This window comes from Pristiophorus japonicus, chromosome 15 (genome assembly GCF_044704955.1).
Source record: "Pristiophorus japonicus isolate sPriJap1 chromosome 15, sPriJap1.hap1, whole genome shotgun sequence".
NCBI classification, from domain to species: domain Eukaryota; kingdom Metazoa; phylum Chordata; class Chondrichthyes; family Pristiophoridae; genus Pristiophorus; species Pristiophorus japonicus.
The window spans coordinates 115,250,055-115,271,720 of NC_091991.1; the positions used below are offsets into that span (position 1 = coordinate 115,250,055).

General features: G+C 42.9%; 1 protein-coding gene across 1 annotated transcript in view; it reads right to left on the minus strand.

Annotated features, from left to right (window-relative positions):
* The window catches only part of ift140 (intraflagellar transport 140 homolog (Chlamydomonas)), a 215,267-nt gene that overhangs the window by 168,537 nt on the left and 25,064 nt on the right, over positions 1–21,666 (minus strand). Inside the window, exons 7-12 of the mRNA XM_070900852.1 lie at positions 18,769–18,860; positions 16,036–16,142; positions 12,398–12,546; positions 10,742–10,945; positions 9,831–9,903; positions 9,269–9,360 (exon numbers count right to left, since the gene is read on the minus strand). Coding sequence (XP_070756953.1) covers positions 9,269–9,360; positions 9,831–9,903; positions 10,742–10,945; positions 12,398–12,546; positions 16,036–16,142; positions 18,769–18,860 — 717 coding nt within the window. The remainder of the gene's footprint in view (positions 1–9,268; positions 9,361–9,830; positions 9,904–10,741; positions 10,946–12,397; positions 12,547–16,035; positions 16,143–18,768; positions 18,861–21,666) is intronic.

Genomic DNA, 21,666 nt, shown 5'->3' on the forward strand with positions numbered 1-21,666 from the left:
CAGTCCTCAAAACATAACCGACCTTGTTCTGGTTTTAAACTATTAAGCACATTTTAAACAATGAACTGAATATGCAACAATAGAAATCCCGGTTTCTCCTTCCCGCAGGCGTTTGACTGGATTCTAGAGAAAAGATACGCACCTACCTGAAGCTGCTGCGGCCACGCGAAATCCCGGTCCGGAGGCCACTCCTGACTGCGCGTCGCAGCGCGTGCACGTTGGGATGTGCGCAGGCCTGGAGCTGGAGTCGGAGTCACAAGGCTCTGGGCAGCCAATCAGGTACAGTATATTCTCATTCATAATAATGGGCACTCCGTAAGTTGGAGTTCCCATTATGAATGAGGAACAGCCCCCAAAACACTAATATACAATAATAAAAGATAGAAAAAATGCACAACATATTTTTATTAATTTAAATTAAAGTTATTTATGTATTTTAAAAATATAGATTTTCCTGGTTTTTAAAAAAGTTTTCTTAATTATGCTTTAAAATAAACTTACCGTAGTGGGGAGGGTTTTTAACAATAGAATGTGTTTTTATAACTTTATTTTAAAATGCTTTTGTGTATTTTAAAACTCTTCACCTATAAAAGTAGGCTATGCACCTGCTTTTATTAGGCGCAAGAGTTTTGAGGACATTTGCTGGGCAAGATATGGGTAAATCCCGCAATCTTGCCCTTGCAAATGACCTTGCTCCCGAGATGCGGAAGATCTGTCAGGCCAGAAACTTGACAGATCGGAAAAGCTGGTTTTCAGCGCATGCGCATTGTGCACTGAAAACCGTCTTTTCCGATGCCTTCCCGGGTCCGTAGAAACTCCGTACAGACCCGGGAAGGCCGGGATTTCCACGCCATATATATTTAAATTAGAAATGGCATCATCCATCACCTCACAGGGGCAACAACAAAAAGGTCATGATCTATAAACTGTTCCTCTACAAATAATCTTTATATACACAGCTGCTTCGCTTCTTGTAGTTTTTATGAGCTGCAGGACCTTGTTAAATCTATCCATGAAGATTTCAATTTTCTCGACAGCTCCAGTCAGTTTCTATACTCCTGGACTGCTGGCCAAGACTCATCAGAAATTCATAACTGCCAGCATCATTCAAACATTCAAAGGCCAACAGTCTGATCTGTGTCTTCTTCGTTCCCCCGCAACTGCGCCATGCATTGCGCTCAGTGTGTTCGACCCATTGCATCCTCTGAATGGGAGGCTCTCTAAGATTGAGGTGCTCTTCTATCTCCATGTGCTGGGTCAGGAGGTGTCCCTGCAATCGACTCCACCACATCCTCTGCTGCTATGGCTCAGGGAAGGACGACTCCCAGTTTCAAAACCTTACCAAAATGGTTACTGTTCAAAAATGTCATTAGGGTGAAAAGTAATTCGATCATCACAGTGGAGTTTCACCTGTCTTCCGTGCATGCACTTTTCAGCGGGTGTCACTGGACAGCAAACAGGTGTGGAAAGCTACCTGATTCTCCCCCCGGCCACCCGCCACCCACCCCCTCCAACTGCAGTGACTTCACCACCACCTAGGCGGCAACCACAGGACTATATACGGGACCTCTCTGGTCTGTACAGCTGAGTACCACAGCATGCACTCAACCACCAGGGGAGCTCTAGCAGGAGGTCAGTTTAAAATACATCTGCCTTCAGGCTGCAGCATGGAACAGCTGGCAGTGCAGAGTCAACCCTTAGTTGTCCAAGCTGCCAACAGGAACTGGAGGGAGGGGTATCTGACAAATGGCCATTCACTCACTGCCTTATGATATAAATATGACCTCCTGACTGTGATATATTCATAGAACACAGCATACACAACTCCTAACATGGCAGGCAGCTCTCTCGGAAGCCTCCGGAAATCTGCCTGGTTCAGTTTATTATTAACTATGCAGTTGCAGTACACAATACGTCCACATCCACAGTGTGGAGCTACAAGCATTACAAGCTTACAGACATTACACTTCTCCCTCCTTAATCAAGAAGTTATTATAACAAACATCATACATAACTTTCATGTTTATACATAATACAGGATATAAACTTATTTTTTTCCGTATTTACAAATTTAACTTTGCCACTTGTTTTCTGTTTCGAAGAGGATACCTTCGCTCTCAAACGGAACCTTCCAAACATGGTGTCAAATCTAAACTCATTCGAGGCTCATCCTGAGGAATGTTTTCCTCCATGGAATTTCCTTGATTTTCATTTGAACTCACTCTAACTTCAGGCTCTTTGTTTTCCTGACTCGGACTCACACTTTCAATCTGATTCTCTCCTGGATTTGGTTCCAGTACATTGAATTTAGGATTTGCTACTGCTGTATCAAAACTATCTGATGAGTCAGAAATAATTGAATCATTCCCACCTTCAACTCCTTCCATGTCTGTGGGTAAAATATGATCAATATGAACAAACCTAACCTGTCCATTATCAAACAGCTTTACCAAATATGTGCGAAGACCACATATCTTCACCACTCTTCCTGGTAACCACTTTAACCATTTATGGTGATGGTTCTTCACTCTCACCCTCTGGTTTAATTTCACACTTCTCTCTTTTACTCTACCTCTATCAAGATTCTCTTTCTGTCTTAATTGTGTCTCTTCTACTGACTGTGCCAAATTTGGTTTTAACAACGAGAATCTGGTTCGTGGCTGTCGTTTAAGAAACAACTCTGCTATATGAGGAGATGTATGAGGAGTATTTCAATATGTAATCAAAAAATTAGCCAATTTGTGATCCAAAGACAACTGTCGTTTCCTTGGATTTGGATCTAACATTTGTTTTATGAGGGCACGTTTTACAATTTGTACAGTGCGCTCTGCTGCACCATTTGAAGCAGGATGGCATGGTGGAACCTTGGTATGTTTCACACCATTTTTGCTCGTGAATTGTGCAAATTCTTCTGAACGAAATTGTGGTCCATTATCTGAAACAATCTCTTCAAGGAAGCCAAATGAAGAAAATAATTTTTGCTAAATGTCCAATGTTTTACTTGTTGTTATTTTCCACATTGGGAACACTTCAACCCACTTCGAATGGCTATCAATCACAATGAACAATTGTTGTTCTTCTAACTCAGCAAAATCAATATGTAGCCTTTACCACACCCTGGGAGGCCATTTCCATGGCTGTAATGGTATTGGTGGTGGTTGCTTGCTTACTGATTGACATGTCGTACACTGACTCACGATGTACTCTATATCTTTATCAAGACCTGGCCACCATAAATAACTGTGTGCAAAACTCTTGGTCAAGCACATTCCCAGGTGCTGGTCATGGAGGTCTCCTAATAATTTGGACCTGAATTTATTTGGTATAACCAATCTTGCACCCGACATGATACAATCTTTATCGACTGATAATTCATTCCTACGAATGAAGAATGGATGTGTATCTTTGTCTGTTACCTGGTTTGGCCATCCATTTGCAATATACTCATACACCTTTGACATCACTGGGTCACTTTTGGTTGCTCTACCAATCTCTTCAGCTGTGACTGGCAGTTCATTAATGTATGAAAAATAAAACACTTCTTCCCTATCGGGTGTAACTTGTGATGGGGAAGGCAATCTAGACATTGCATCAGCATTACTGTGATCAGCTGATCGTCTGTATTCAATATTATATGTATATGCTGACAAAATCAAAGCCCATCTCTGCATTCGGGCTGCAGCTAATGTTGGAACTGGGGACTTTGGATGGAGGATTGCTGTTAGGGGCTTATGGTCCGTAACGATGGTAAACTTATGACCACACAAGTATTTATGAAACTTCTTGACCCCAAAGATTTATGCCAAAGCTTCCCTTTCAATTTGCGCATAATTACTCTCACTGGCACTGAGAGTGCGTGAAGCAAAAGCAATTGGTCTCTCCTCCCCACTACTTAATATATGAAAGATTACTGCCCCAACTCCATACGGAGAGGCATCACATGCTAGCTTAATCTCCTTAGATATGTCATAGTGAACTAACATGGTGCTCTCTACCAATTTGCTTTTACACACCTTGAATGTTGAATCGCATTCTTTTGACCACTTCCAATGGACCTGTTTTTTCAAAAGTTCATTCAGTGGATGTAATACTGTAGCCAAATTTGGTAGGAACTTCCCATAATAATTCAAAAGACCCAAGAATGAACGAAGTTCAGTGACATTCCTGGGAGTAGGTGCATTTCTGATTGCATCCAATTTTTCCATGGTTGGGTGTAAACCAACTTTGTCTACTCTGTACCCTAAGTACTCCACTGAGTTTTTAAATAACTCACACTTACGAGCAGACACTCGTACTCTGTGCTTCTCTAGCCATTTGAGGACTTCATTCAATATGTTATTATGAATTTGGCTATTTGGTGCTGAAATTAGTATGTCATCCAAATATCATACTACCCCTTCAATACCTTGTAAAATCTGGTTCATCGTCCCTTGGAATATGGCAGGGGCGGAACATACTCCAAACAGTAGCCTATTAAATTGATATAGGCCTAGATGAGTATTTATAGTCAAACATGACTTGGACTCCTCATCTAGTTCAAGCTGTAAGTAGGCATTCGTAAGATCCAGTTTTGAGAAGATCTGACCACGTGTCAGTGTTTGAACAAACCTTCTATATTCGGCAATGTATTGGGGACATTACCCTCTAGAACCTGGTTTACGGTTACTTTATAATCACCACACTATCTTACCTTACCATCGGACGTAGGTACAACAACAATGGGTGTAGCCCAATTACATCGATCTATCTTACAAATAATGTTCTCAGTCTCTAGTCTTTTGAGTTCTTGCTCAACTTTCTCCTTAAGTGCATATGGTACGGAACGTGGCTTGTAGTAAACCGATCTAGCGTCCTTCTGTATCCTGACACTCGCCTTGAAGCCTTGGATACATAGAAACATAGAAAATAGGTGCAGGAGTAGGCCATTCGGCCCTTCTAGCCTGCACCGCCATTCAATGAGTTCATGGCTGAACATACAACTTCAGTACCCCATTCCTGCTTTCTCGCCATACCCCTTGATCCCCCTAGTAGTAAGGACTACATCTAACTCCTTTTTGAATATATTTAGTGAATTGGCCTCAACACCTTTCTGTGGTAGAGAATTCCACAGGTTCACCACTCTCTGGGTGAAGAAGTTTCTCCTCATCTCAGTCCTAAATGGCTTACCCCTTATCCTTAGACTGTGAGCCCTGGTTCTGGACTTCCCCAACATTGGGAACATTCTTCCTGCATCTAACCTGTCTAAACCCGTCAGAATTTTAAACGTTTCTATGAGATCCCCTCTCATTCTTCTGAACTCCAGTGAATACAAGCCCAGTTGATCCAGTCTTTCTTGATATGTCAGTCCCGCCATTTCGGGAATCAGTCTGGTGAACCTTTGCTGCACTCCCTCAATAGCAAGAATGTCCTTCCTCAAGTTAGGACACCAAAACTGTACACAATACTCCAGGTGTGGCCTCACCAAGGCCATGTACAACTGTAGTAACACCTCCCTGCCCCTGTACTCAAATCCCCTCGCTATGAAGGCCAACATGCCATTTGCTTTCTTAACCGCCTGCTGTACCTGCATGCCAACCTTCAATGATTGATGTACCATGGCACCCAGGTCTCGCTGCACCTCCCCTTTTCCTAATCTGTCACCATTCAGATAATAGTCTATCCCTCTGTTTTTACCACCAAAGTGGATAACCTCACATTTATCCACATTATACTTCATCTGCCATGCATTTGCCCACTCACCTAACCTATCCAAGTCACTCTGCAGCCTCATAGCATCCTCCTCGCAGTTCACACTGCCACCCAACTTAGTGTCATCTGCAAATTTGGAGATACTACATTTAATCCCCTCATCTAAATCATTAATGTACAATGTAAACAGCTGGGGCCCCAGCACAGAACCTTGCGGTACCCCAATAGTCACTGCCTGTCATTCTGAAAAGTACCCATTTACTCCTACTCTTTGCTTCCTGTCTGCCAACCAGTTCTCAATCCACATCAGCACACTACCCCCAATCCCATGTGCTTTAACTTTGCACATTAATCTCTTGTGTGGGACCTTGTCGAAAGCCTTCTGAAAGTCCAAATACACCACATCAACTGGTTCTCCCTTGTCCACTCTACTGGAAACATCCTCAAAAAATTCCAGAAGATTTGTCAAGCATGATTTCCCGTTCACAAATCCATGCTGACTTGGACCTATCATGTCACCTCTTTCCAAATACGCTGCTATGACATCCTTAATAATTGATTCCATCATTTTACCCACTACCGATGTCAGGCTGACCGGTCTATAATTCCGTTTTCTCTCTCCCTCCTTTTTTAAAAAGTGGGGTTACATTGGCTACCCTCCACTCCATAGGAACTGATCCAGAGTCTATGGAATGTTGGAAAATGACTGTCAATGCCTCCGCTATTTCCAAGGCCACCTCCTTAAGTACTCTGGGATGCAGTCCATCAGGCCCTGGGGATTTATCGGCCTTCAATCCTATCAACTTCCCCAACACAATTTCCCGACTAATAAGAATTTCCTTCAGTTCCTCCTTCTTACTAGACCCTCTGACCCCTTTTATATCCGGAAGGTTGTTTGTGTCCTCCTTAGTGAATACCGAACCAAAGTACTTGTTCAATTGGTCTGTCATTTCTTTGTTCCCCGTTATGACTTCCCCTGATTCTGACTGCAGGGGACCTATGTTTGTCTTTACTAACCTTTTTCTCTTTACATATCTATAGAAGTCCATCTTAATGTTCTCTGCAAGTTTCCTCTCGTACTCTATTTTCCCTGCCCTAATCAAACCCTTTGTCCTCCTCTGCTGAGTTCTAAATTTCTCCCAGTCCCCGGGTTCGTTGCTATTTCTAGCCAATGTGTATGCCACTTCCTTGGCTTTAATACTATCCTTGAGTTCCCTTGATAGCCACGGTTGAGCCACCTCCCCTTTTTTATTTTTACGCCAGACAATATGTACAATTGTTGTAGTTCATCCATGCGGTCTCTAAATGTCTGCCATTGCCCATCCACAGTCAACCCCTTAAGTATCATTCGCCAATCTATCCTAGCCAATTCACACCTCATACCTTCAAAGTTACCCTTCTTTAAGTTCTGGACCATGGTCTCTGAATTAACTGTTTCATTCTCCATCCTAATGGACTGCCTGTTTCACAGAACACCTCCGGATACTTCTTGATAACCTCATCCGTTGATGAAAAATCTCGCTTCCACACAGAAAATCTTACTCCAATCCAGCTTCAGTGAGCTCAACCAATTTCTTCCTAGTAAAGCAGACTTGTCTCCTTTCACTACTATTAGAGGCAAGTTCTGAAATTGATCTTTATATTTCATGGTGATATGACCTACCACAGGAACTTTCTCTCCCGAGTAGCCTCGCAGCTCTATCTTGGATTTCTCCAGTTGGAAATCACGCAATTTGTCGCAGTACAGTGACTCCGGTACTACACTCATGGGTGCACCCATGTCAATTTCCATTGGTATCATGAATCCCGCAACATCTATGTGGATTTTGATGCTTTCCGAATCGCTGTCCGTTAACCTCGTGCTTCTGATGATGTGTAACTCTAACATCTCCTCGTCCTGTTGTTGTTCTTCCATGCTATGTAGTCTCTTGGGATTTCTACTCATAGCTTTGAATGCTGGACTCATAGCTTCAAAAACTGGTTTACCCTTCAGTCGGCATTCCTTTGCAAGATGTCCAGTCTTCCTGCAGAAGAAACACTCTGCCTTCACGTATGGACAACTTTGAGCCATGTGTTGTCCCAGGCACCTATAGCACGACTTCGACGCTCTGTTAGAATTTCCAGTTTCTGAGACCTTGGGCCCCCACCATCTTTTACTTTGAACCTGCAGGTGATTTACCTCGGTTGACTGACGACCGTAATTATTATTTAATTCTCGGGAATATTGTTCGGCCATGCCCATCGACCTCGCTATCTGACAAGCAATCTCAAGTCAAGTCATCCGTCGTCAATAACTTCCTTCTGATCGCATAATTTTTCACCCCACAAACAAAACGATTCCGTAATGCTCGGTTTTGAAAGTTTCCAAATTTACAGTTTTTTAATGCTGCTATGTAATCACTGATACTTTCATCAGCCTTTTGATTCCAAATCCCGAAATGATAGCTTTCAGAAATTTCTAATTGTTTGGGGTTATAGTGCTTTTCCAGCTTCTTTAAAATCTCTTTAAGCGTTGTGCCCTTTGGCTCGTCAGGCACAAGCACATTTACAAGGTTTTCGTTTAATGCCGGACCCGCTTCCGATAAGAAGATCGCTTTCTTACGTTCCAACACAGCCCGGTTCTGGACTGCATTGTCTGGAACTTCAATTATGTTATTTGCAGTGAAATACATTTCTAGCCGATCCACATACGCTTTAAAACGTTCCCAGTCGTGTCTATATTCCCCCAAATGTCCGATTACACCTGCCATTTTAATCTCTAGCTGTTCACACCATGTGCAGTATTTTACCTCAGATTTTGTAGCTTTTTTCCAAAGACAGAAACTTCCAAAGTCTCTCTGTCGGCTGGCTGAATCCTTCACCAACAAAATTTAAGCTTTAAATCATCCGAAAAATCCCATCTCGCCGCCAAATGTGATATATTCACAGAGCACAGCACACACAGCTCTAACATGGCAGGCAGCTCTCTCGGAAGCCTCTGGAAATCTGCCTGGTTCTGTTTATTATTAACTATGCAGTTGCAGTACACAATACGTCCACATCCACAGTGTGGAGCTACAAACATTACAAGCTTACAGACATTACACTGACCTTTCTGTTGGACAAAGCATGTGCTGCAATATGCAGGAGCAACACTTTTTGCACATTTCTATGTGTGCAATTATTGGGTTGCAAGACTACATTTTTTTACAAGCAAATAGGAGGACCTGTGTTTATAAATGATGCCAAAAGTGACAACCATTAGCTATAAAGGCCAATATTACAACAGGGAAGTACAACGCTATTTAAACAGCTATTGAGAGGATTTCTACACTGTCTGGATCCCAGCATACAATGAAGAGCATTGAGTGGTGACAATACCAGTGCAAAATGCAAACAAGACCACTTGAAAGAAAGTGCCTCATACAAAATGCCCCAAAGTAAAAACTGCTCCCAAACTCAACAGGGGAACATATTGCCTTTTGAAAGATTTCTAAAGGACATCCGTCTGGTAAGACAATATCAAATTAGAATGGTAGTCAAGTAGACCAGAAGTAGAGCACCACGAATACTGAATGGCAAATGAAAGCCTTAGACTTACCTGCAGGGTGCGAACCTGCACACGGTTTGGCTCCACAGTGTAAATGCTCTCTTCGTGGACAGCCACAACAGAAGAATCACAGGGAAACGAGCCTGGAACAAAACCCACAGGGCACGTTATATCCTGATAGCTTTAAGAACATAGCAAATACAACAGTCAAAGAGGTATGGGAGGCGAGGCGGGGCCAACCAGAAGGAGCATTCCACCCGCAGGGTCCCCAGGGACAGAATCCATTTCCCCAGGGACAGTGGGCTCCATTAATGTCCCAGGGACAGTGGGCTCCATTAATGTCCCCAGGGACAGCAGGCTCCATTTCCCCAGGGTCAGCGGGCTCCCATCATATGGATGCAATTACGCAATTAATAATTTTTATCTACAAAATTAATTTCCTACGCTAGAGTTCACAAACCAGTTCTGATTGTTAAACACAATTCTTGCAAATGTTTGGGGCTGAAGAGCAGCAGTCCCTTTGACTTTCCGTCTCAGTACCAGGAAACTCAGTCCCCATGGTATTAATGCAGCAACTGCTCAATTCCACCTGAAAAAGCAAATTATACATTACCTGCATTTCTTAGCGATGGCCCAAACATTTCGAAAACGGTGGTGTGTTTCCCATTCCACACCACTACTGTCTCCTGCAACAACAGAAAACAGATCTTTTACTCACAGCAATGCTAGGCTCTCCAAACCAGGGCTGTGATCAGGCCAGAGGTTTAACCTAGTCATAACTGGAGTCAAGAACCACCATTAAATTGCTCCATGATGCATTGTAATCCCTCAAAATGGCATCTAAACAAGATTGTGAATGGCACGTTTTTACAGCTACAATTCAAACCTGAAACGGAGTATCATTCTCAAAATCATGGAGGGACCTGGCAAAATCCTTGTTAAATAGCAGACTCTAAAACAGAACTGCAACAAGGTGCAGGGGAATGGGATTCATTGGATAGCTCTACCAAAGAGCCAGTTCAGGCATGATGGGCCGAATGGTCTCCTCCTCAGTTTATGATTGTATATGAGACGGGCCATTACTGCCCATGTCCCCAGGTCCCCACCCCATGAACAAGGCAGCCTCAATCTACAGGGACCCCACCCCATGAACAAGGCAGCCTCAATCTACAGGGTCCCCACCCCATGAACAAGGAACTCTTCTATCCACAGAATTTTACAAATACAAGACACTCTGCTAACCCTAACCCATTAATTGTGTGTGCACGACTCACCTCTCACGACACTTAGTAATGAAGGACAGCACATTCACAACAACAACCCATTGAAGCATACTTAAATAAACCAAAATGTGAAAGAAATGAAGTGAGAGAGTAATATGCTGTTACAGAGCTTTAACTCTATCTAACAGTACAAAGTGTCATGTGTTGACACACATCCACTTCCATCCATAGGCTCCAGTGATATACAAACAAGCCTATTCTGGTGACTATGTGAAGTGAAGCATGTGTTTCAGGCCCTTACCTTGGTGACATAAACCCCTTTGATATGCATGTCAGTACGGAGCATCTGCTGGTTTCCGGAGGAGAAGAAGCTGAGGCTCAGCTGGTTGGGAGCCACCTGCATGGCCGCTACTTGTTGGTTGAAATGAGCAGACATCACCTGCTCACTGAGGATAAGGACCGTGCCAGCACTGCTCACAGACAGGAGATTCTTACTCGAGCCCCACTAAACAAACAGCAGACACAAACAGAAGGTTACCAAAGGTGGCAAGTAATCATACAACTCTCACTTTCTCTCGGAACAATTAGGGTCCAGTACCGGATGCGTTACACATATCATTTAATTCAACACTTCTGCAAAATAAGTGCACTGTAAATAACATGTGGCGTACCAGAGACTGCGGATTAACAAGTGCCCTAGTGCAACATGGTTGGTACACTACCAGCTGTATCACATACAGACAGGGCAGCGGTTTTGCACCCAATCACCTGATAAATTTCTGATCTTTGATCTACCATCACTGTGAGGAGAATCACTTCAAGCTACTCTCACACACCTCGCAACCAACAGCACTGGAAACACCAACTAAAACCTTCTGTACGATGAGGTTTATCAGTTTGATTTGAAAACAGAAAACCCTAAATATATCCGAACCGCAGTACAAGAGGGCAGCCCCTGCAGACATTCTTATTTCTCCAGATCACATCTTGAGGACCTTTCTCAGCGAGACTGGCAAGTTACACCTGAATCTGATCTGAAGTCTATTCGGAGCCACATTGAGATGACTCCACTCATCTCTTTTAGACATATTGGAACACCGCCAACAGTTGGTTTCTTACTAAAATCTCATCCATGGTGCACAAAGAATTCCATTAGTTAAATATATTTTCAGAATATACATTTTGGTGCAAACAACAACAACAACAACTTTATTTATATAGCACCTTTAACGCAGTAAAAAGTCCCAAGGTGCTTCACAGCAGTGTTATAAGACAAAACAGATAAATTTGACACGAGCCTCATAAGAAGAAATTATGGCAGATGACCAAAAACTTGGTTAAAGAGGTAGATTTTAAGGAGCATCTTAAAGGAGGAAAGAGAGGTAGAGAGGTGGAGAGGTTTAGGGAGGGAGTTCCAGAGCTTAAGGCCCAGGCAGCTGAAGGCACGGCCACCAATGGTTGAGCGATTATAATCAGGAATGCTCAAGAGGGCAGAATTAGAGGAGTGCAGATATCTTGTGAGGTTGTAAGGCTGAGAGATTACAGAGATAGGGAGGGGCGAGGCCATGGAGGGATTTGTAAACAAGGATGAGAATTTTGAAATCAAGGCTTTGCTTAACCGGGAGCCAATGTAGGGTGATGGGTCATCGGGACTTGGTGCGAGTTAGGACACGGGCAGCCGAGTTTTGGATGACCTCAACTTTATGTAGTAAAGGTAGCTATAACAGTTCCACTGTTAGACCACACATGATGTTCAGCAAGTAAATCAAATCCCTCTACACATAGTCACGTGTGGGCACCAGAATCAAGGGAATGGTGACTGAAGTAACCAGCAGCAGTCAAAACATGTGCCAGGCAGTGGTGGAAGACTTGGTCCTTTGCTCATGGACAGCAGGATGCATGTGCTGTGTGGCACTGCTGGTGAGATCAGAGCGTATGTGTTCTTCACCTCCATTACCTTGATCTGTGTGATATTTCCTTCGAGATCAATTGGAGCCTGTAGTTTCCATTGGTCTTTCCCCTCCATTCTCCAACCATTCATACAGCTGACCAGAGCCTTTCGCCACATAGCAACCTGTCCCTTACTGGTGCCGGCTGCTAGGATACCTAGGAAACATCAAATTATTCTTACAATCAGATCTCTCATACAGTAAGGAGTGAGTAACTTAGCAATTTATGGTTTTCTCATTAAGCTTCCGATTTTATTTGTCAATATTTATTTTGAAACAGCAACACTGTGATTAATTCCAGTATCAGAGGGAAAATAAGAACATAGAATTAGAAGCAGGAGTAGGCCATACGGCCCTTAGAGCCTAATCTGCCATTCAATACGATCATGACTGATCTTTAACCTCAACTCCACTTTCCCGTCAAATCTCCATATTCCTCGATTCCCTTGGAATCCAAAAATCTATCTATCTCAGCCTTGAATATACTCAATGACTCAACATTCACAACCCTTTGGGGTAGAGAATTCCAGAGATTCACAGCCCTCTGAGTACCACTTCATGACGTAGTACTGAACCATATAAACCAGAAAGGTTCCAGGTTGAATCAATGATTAATGCCACAGCAATAATACAGTGCACTACAATTGACATCAGGATCCCCAGGCTACAGAGAAGCAAAAGTTCCCATTATTGATTACTATCCAGTGACCCTTGCATAGAGGTCATGTGAATGGCCATGCAATAAGGCAAGGATCAGGCTCTACTACAATGGACCCACAGTCAAATAGCCCAATGACAATCAGGGTCTGGACACATACAGGAAGGGAGACCTTGACTGCGTCCTTGGAGCTAAGAATATTTACACCTTTTAAAAAAACACCATAACAATTCTAGTAAAGTAACCTCTCTACTCTATAAAATGTAAGAGCAGTCCGCAACCAAAACCGATTTCTTATACATACAATCAGGGCACTCCCTTTGGCTGGGAAACTATGTGATATTTGGAGTGTAATACAGACAAATGATGTTCAGTATTAAATCACTACTATCAAAGAGGCAGTGGCGAGACTACACTGTTTCAACTTGGACCACAAGCAATCGCTCTGGTTACCAAATGTTCTACAAATGATCAAAATAATTCATCCAATATACAGAGAGTAAAATCAGCAAAAGATCACCTTATGGTAACTATTGTGTGCACGTTGTACACAATGGGTTAAAGGGCCAGCCAGTGAACCCACTAGGACTGGAGGTCCCTTTTTCTACTGCCAATGTTAACTGCCCAGTTCATAGCCAAATAGCTCAGACACGTCACCACATTTGTTAAACTGCTGCAGTGCTGGCTTTGGTTGTGCCTGCTGACTAACCCAACTCTAGAATCTCACATAAAATATGGCCAGGGTGATCTCCTGGACTAGTTTCGAACACCTGGATGGGTAGGAGAGGAATTTTCCCAGATTTTTTCTCCCTAAATTGGCCTGGGTTTTGCCTCTCCCAGGAGATTACATGGCTCCGGTTGGGGTGGAGTGTAGAATGTTTTAGTATAAGGGGTGTCACAGTTGTGGTGAGGCGGATTGGTTGGGCTGGGTGCTCTTTGCCTTTCCGTCATTGTTCATAGGTTTATATGTAACCTTTAGGGCTGCTGACCAAGGGCTGTGTGGCTCTTTGTCGGTCGGCACGGAAACGATGGGCCAGAATGGCCTCCTTCTATGCTGTAAATTTCTATGTATCTATGTTTCTACAGTCTAAATGCTCCCATCCTCAAGATTGCTTTGAGAAGGCTGGTGGTAACCCAAATCAGATTCCATTTCAACTCAAACCAGTATTACACTGATGAGAGGTGAATTTAAAAGGATCTCCATCGGAGCAGATGGGAAGGAGACAGAGTGGCATGGTGTGTTGCCATACTTTGGGACCTCGGTATAACTCTAGCCCAGACTGATGGGATGAATGTGTCCTCTATCTGCTGGCTCCAAGAATGGTATGTATGGGTCCTTTTTGTGAGTCTTGGCTCAGTGGCAGCATTTTGATGAGTCAGAACGTTGCGGGTTCAAGCCCCACCACAGACTTGAGCCCATAATCTAGAATTATAGCACAGTACTGAGAGTGCTGCAGTGTCGGACGAGTCACTAAACGGAGGCCTCAGTTGCCTTAAGGTGGACGTGAAAGATTCCATGCACTGTTTGAAGAGCAGGGAGATCTCCTAGTCAACATTCCTCCCTCGACCAACACCATTAAAGACAGATTAACTAGCCATTCATCTCATTTCGACTGCCACATTTGTCTATATAACAGTGACTGCACTTTAAAAAATAATTCATTGGTTGTAAAGCACGTGGAGATGCTTGGAGGGTGTGAAAAGACACTATACAAATGCAAGATCTAAGGAAGGATATACTTATCTAAGGAAGGATATACTTGCCTTGGAGGCAGAACAACGGAGGTTCACTAGATTGATTCCTGGGATGAGAGGGCTGTCATGATCAGAGATTGTGTAGACTCTCTGGAGTTTAGAAGAATGAGAGGTGATCTCATTGAAACATACAAGATTCTGAAGGGAATTGACAGGGTAGATCCTGAGAGGTTGTTTCCCCGGGCTGGAGTGTCCAGAACTAGGGGTCACAGTCTCAGGATAAGGGGAAGGCCATTTAAGACAGAGATGAGAAGGAATTCCTTCACAGAGGGTTGTGAATCTTTGGAATTCTCTGCCCCAGAGGGCTGTGGATGCTGAGTCTCTGAATATATTCAAGGCTGAGATCGATAGATATTTGGAGTCTAGGGGAATCAAGGGATATGGAGATCGGGCAGGAAAGTGGAGTTGAGGTCGATGATCAGCCATGACCTTACTGAATGACGGAGCAGGCTCGATGGGCCATAGGGCCGACTCCTGCTCCTATTTCTTATGTTAAGATCTTTCTGTCCATGTGAAATGAACTTGGGTTCTCAGCAGTTGTGATACCACAGCACTAAACAGCAATCTGACGCAGAGGCTGTAAAGATAATTGATGCAGGAAGTGGTAAAATTTAGGGGTGGTCTTTGGAGATTGAGGCGAAGGCAGATTGCTGGGGAGGAGTAAGGGGAGTGCACTGCATACAAGCTAGGAGAGCTCAATCCTGGCACTGGGTGACAGCATTCCATCGCAGGACCGCCATGCCTTGACTTGTTCAGCACAAAATATCAACATCTGTCTGCAAATGTTAAGTTATGCCACATCTCAAATAACAGCTGCTGGACAGAGGAGGCCACATAGAGGCTAATGCTGAGTGACTGAAAACATATCTGAATTTGAGAAACAGCACAAGGCTCAAAAATACTGTGATGTACCATTGCCGGTAAATGATTCAATTTTTTTTTTAAAGAGAAACAAAACCAAAGGGCTACTTACTAAAATCAGAGGAGGACTGCTAACACTTGGCCTGAGAGACCCCATACACAGCAAACTGAGCAGAGGATGTGATGAGTAGGTGGGGGCGGGATGAGTAGGTTCTGGTCCTGTCCATTTCATTCATACCAGTTAGAGAACACAGTCAGCAATTATTGTTTAAAGATGTTCTTTTAAGGACTGCACAGTCTGTGGAGTTTAGTTATCATGGGCACATTGGAAGTGTGGAGAAAGTAAAAAGCTGCAGCAAGATATAGACCTACCTTTACTTTCACAATAAGAGATACAATTTATAATTTCTCCAGTGCCAAACCCCAAATGTTCATCCAGCGTCAAAGCATAATTCTCATCTCTATCCAAATCCCAGACCCTGATGGAAAAAACAGCACAAAGTTTATGACGGATCACATTATCCTGCCTGTCTCAAAGCAGGTACATTAAAAGATGCCATAAAACCCATTGGCACATTACACAGTGTAATTAGCACGTGTGACTTTTACATCAGGCAGCAAAAGGTTCTGGGTAAACTACATCCAAAGTTTTTCAAATTATAAAAACCCGCACAAAACCGTGACGTATACACCAGATTCAATACAGGTACACTAACTGGGAGAGGATTCAGATTACATGAATCAATCACGTGACACACAAGACACATGACACACAAGACAACAGTAAATACAAGTTATCAATCATGTGACTGATTGAAAAAAGCACAGCGATCCACCCTTCATCTAAACACACCATGGGTGATATATTAGGCAGGTACTCCAAATATAACAAATTAAATAGCAGTCTGTGAAAAAAAGCTAACATATACTCGTTTGTCATTATAACTTTTTTGAGATTAGTTTCCTGTCCCGCTGCCATCTAATTTATTGCACAGTTGTTCGACTGAGTTCCTATCATCACCACCAGTGGTGGGCACATAATCAGCCAATCTTCCTGTGGGCTGCATTTTACTGACAAAAAAACACGAGCCAGGATCGAATTAAACTGTTAGGGAGAAGCACTATCCTAATATTCGGCTCTCTGCAGTCAGAAAGAGAAATGAAGAATGCTCCAAAGCACTTCACGGCCAATGGAGTACTTTTGAAATGTAGTCAGTGTTGTAATGTAGGGGAAAGCAGCAGCCAATTTGTGCACAGCAAGCTCCTACAAACAGATAATGATGCTGGTTGAGAGATAAATAATGGCCAGGACACCGGGAGAATTCCACTTGTTCTTCTTCGAATAATGCCATGGAGTCGTTTGCCCGAGAGGTCAGACGGGGCCTTAGTTTAACGTCTAATCCAAAAGACGGCACCTCTGATACAGCAGTCAGATAGACTTGATGAGCTAATATACCCGAATGCCCAGTGTTCATTTCTGAATTAACAAGTTTCCCGGCATTTGGTCTGAAAGCCATGGCTTTCAGAATCAGCAAGTTAGGAAAGAAAGAAAGACTTGGATTTATATAGCGCCTTTCATGACCACTGGAAGTCTCAAAGCGCTTTACAGCCAATGAAGTATTTTTGGATTGTAGTCACTGCTGTAATGTAGGAAATGTGGCAGCCAATTTGCACACAGCAAGCTCCCACAAACAGCAATGTGATAATGACCAGATAATCTGTTTTTGTTATGTTGATTGAGGGATAAATATTGGCCAGGGCACCGGGGATAACGCCCCTGCTCTTCTTTGAAATAGTGCCATGGAATCTTGTACGTCCACTTGAGAGAGCAGACGAGGTCTCGGTTTAACGTCTCATCCGAAAGACAGCACCTCCGACAGTGCAGCACTCCTGCGGCACTGCACTGGAGTGTCAACCTAGATTATTGTGCTCAAGTCCCTGGAGTGGGACTTGAACCCACAACCTTCTGACTCGGAGTCAAGAGTGCTGTCCACTGAGCCACAGCTGACATGCAAGAGAACTATACACCCTTCAACACCTTGAAAATCACAGAGATAGGAAATTGTAAGTTTGTGTGTCAAAAACAGGGGGATGTTGCAGAGTGCCACAATAATGGAATCTACACCCTTGATCTTAACAAGGTGAACTACCCATTCCTGTTAGAAGAATCCACTAGTGGATTGCTCCTTAAGGGAATCCCCAGGAAAAAGAAGTCAGTTTATATTCAGTATTATCCCAACCTCATGAAGTGAATCAGTTTGACATTTTCATTCTCACCTACTTTTTAAAACTATAATTTGCTTTGCTTCCATTAATCTTGTGAAAAATAAAAGTGGCCTTTTTTTCTCTTATTTGTGGGTTCCTCATCAACAAAATAAACCTCTGGAGATATGAATCAATGGTGTGAGCGCTGGCTGACACATGTACACACGAGGAGAGCGCTGGGGGGGGGGGGGTGAGAAACAGCCAGATCTCTGGTCTCTGAAATTACGCTTGCGATTTTGGAAGAATAGTGCTACACTGGCCTTCCCCCACTGCTCCCAGTGTATGTTCCCAAAACACACCCCACCATGTATGCTCTTTATAACTGATCAGAGATTCCTCATTTTACTAAAATACGTATTTCTAGGTTGCGAAACAAAGAAGCAAGTTGGTTCCAATCTTTCCAATTGAAGAACAGAACTTGGGCTTGTTTGAGGGTCTACAAAAATAAAAAGATTAGAAAACCAGGTAAGCTAGCAGTTTCCTTAATTATGCCTGCAAATCAACTCCTGAAATCCGAGCAAGTGTCAAATTTGGCTAAATCTCTTCGCAGTGATTATTCTTGGCCACAGCTATAACCAACATTCACATGGTTTTCAACACAAACAAAACAGGCACATTAACTCAGCACAGCTCATGAAATCCAACAGGTGAAAGCCGGTTTTCATATAAAACACTACTGAAAATGTATATAAAAGACACAGGATAGTGTAATAAAATGACTGTGCAACATTTTAAGACTTCATGCAAACTGCTTGACACCGAACTCATCAAGCTGTGCCAAACCCCAGAATCCTCTCCCAGTGCTGAAATGGAATGCAGTGTAACCCATGCAGACCTCACCTAATAGCTATTTCGCCTGTTGCTGTAATGAGAAGGTCCCTCTCCACCCAGATAATGTCAGCTGTTTGACCTGCCTTTCCGCTCAGCTTTACCTGCAACAGAAACAGGCACAGGTACAATGGAAGCCTTGTAAAGACAGAATGTTTAAACACAGACTCGAGTCTGAATGGACAATAAACAATTCAGATAGCAGCATCACGATCCAAACTCAAACACATGTCATTCAAGGTTTAGTGTTCATGCCAAAGGTCCTATTTTCCACCTCCAGTTTCTCTCCTCTCCCCACAGCAGTAACTCTCGCTGGGATAGGTCCCACAGCTGGTCCTCTAGTCTAAGTGGCTAAAACTCGTACAAGCGTAATTGAGCAAACGTGAAAAAGAATATTATGGAATCCAGGCATGCTGACATTCACAAACATGTGAGGAACAAACAGAAATATTACCCAAAATGGTAACAACTTCTGTTCCAATTCTTTGGACTCAATTTTCCCTAGTTATCTGCGCCGCTTTTTTTGGCATAAATTAAAATCTCCAAGTTTCCCCAAAGTTTCTGCGCCAGCATAACTCAGTTAGTTACGTATTTTTTAGGTTAATTTTTTTTGCGTCATAGGGGGTGTAACGTGATGTCTGCGCAAGTTTTTCACGTTTAATTCTTGAGGCATTGGGACCGCTTCTGGGGGAGATGGGACCTGTACAAACAGCGCCGGGACCAATATCCTCATGGGGAGTTTTGCTAGTGCTGTTGGGGAGAGTTTAAACTAGCTTGGCAGAGGAATTCAAAAGGGAAGGAAGTAAAGCAGAAATTGGATAGCAAGAATCTAGAAAGAGAATCTGTAAGACAGAGGAAACAGGGCTTAGTATGTGGTAAGCAAGGAGGTCTTCCTGTGCTGAATGGTATATACTTTAATGCAAAGGTATATAGCGAATAAGGCAGATGAGCTAAGAGCACAGGTAAACACTTGGGAGTATGACATTATAGCCATTGCAGAAACATGGCTGAAAGAGAGGCAGGTTTGGCAGATCAATATTCCTGGCTACAGGGTTTTTAGACAAGATAGAGAGAGGGGTAAAAAGGGTTGCGGTACTGATTAAATAAACTATTACAGCAGTGAGGAGGGATGATATGTTAGAGGGATCATCAAATGAGGCCATATGGGTCGAATTGAAAAATAAAAAAGGGGCGATCACACTGCTGGGCGTGTATTATAGACCGCCAAACAGTGGGAGGGAGATAGAGGAGCAAATACGTAGGCAAATTGCTGTGAAGTCTAAAAACCATAGGATAGTAATAGTAGGCGATTTTAACTGTCCAAATATTGATTGGGACAAATTTAGCGTGAAGGGTATAAAGGGTGAGGAATTCTTGAAATGCATTCAAGAGAACCTTAATTCAGTCAGATTCAAGTTGGTTATGGATAAGGACAAGCCTGGAATAAAAGTTTCGAATTGGAGAAAAGCTAATTTTGCTAAGTTAAGGAGTGATTTGGCCATCATGGACTGGAAACAGCTACTTGTGGGTAAATCAGTGTCGGAACAGTGGGAGGCATTTAAGGAGGAGATCCGGAAGGCTCAAGCCAAACATGTGCCCTTAAAGAAAAAGACTGGGAAAAATAATTCTAGAGCCCCCTAGATGTCTAGGGACTTACAAGGGAGGATTAAGAAAAAAAGGGACGCTTATGTCATATATCAATGGCTAAATACTATAGAATCTTTAGAGGAATATAAAAAGTTAAGAGGCAAAATTAAAAAGGATATTAGGAATGCTAAGAGCGAGCATGAGAAATTCTTGGCCAGTAAAATGAAGGAAAACCCTAAGATGTTCTATAAATATATTAAGAATAAGAGGATAACTAAAGAAAGGGTAGGGCCTATTGGAGACCATTAGGGTAATCTTTGTGTGGAGGCGGAAGATGTTGCGAGGGTTCTTAACGAATACTTTGCATCTGTTTTCACAAAGGATGCAAACAGATCCTTTGTATCTGGAGGAGGTGTGTGATATTCTGGATGAAATAAATATAGTGAGAGAGGAAATATTAAGGGGTTTAGCAGCTTTGAAAGTAGATAAGTCCCCAGGCCCGGATGAAATGCATCCCAGGCTGTTGAGCGAAGTAAAAGAGGAAATAGCAGAGGCCTTGGCCATCATTTTCCAGTCCTCTTTGGATCTGGGCATGGTGCCGGAGGATTGGAGGACTGGTAATGTAGTACCCTTGTTTAAGAAGGGAGAAAGGAATAGGCCAAGTAATTGCAGGCCAGTCAGCCTAACCTCAGTGGTGGGAAAATTATTGGAAAAAATCCTGAAAGACAGAATAAATCTGCATTTGGAAAGGCAAGGATTAATTAGGGACAGTCAGCATGGATTTGTTGAGGGAAGATCGTGTCTGACTAACCCGATTGAATTTTTTAGAGGAGGTAACCAAGAGGGTCGATGAGGGTAGAGCGTACGATGTTGTATATATACTTGAGCAAAGCTTTTGATAAGGGCCCACATGGTAAACCGGTCATGAAGGTTAAAGCCCATGGGATTCAAGGCAAAGTGTCAAGTTGGATCCAAAATTGGCTTGGAGGTAAGAAGCAAGGCTAATGATTGATGGATATTTTTGTGACTGGAAGGATGTTTCCAGTGGGGTTCCGCAGGGCTCAGTACTGGGACCCTTGCTTTTTGTGATATATATCAATGATTTAGATTTGAATATAGGGATATGATTAAGAAGTTTGCAGACGACACTAAAATTGGCTGTGTGGTTGATAATGAACAGGAAAGTCATGGACTGCAGGAGAATATCAATCTATTGGTCAGGTGGGCAGAACAGTGGCAATTGGAATTTAATTCGGAGAAGTGAGAGATAATGCATTTGGGGAGGGCTAATAAGGAAAGGATATACATATTAAGCGGTAGGCC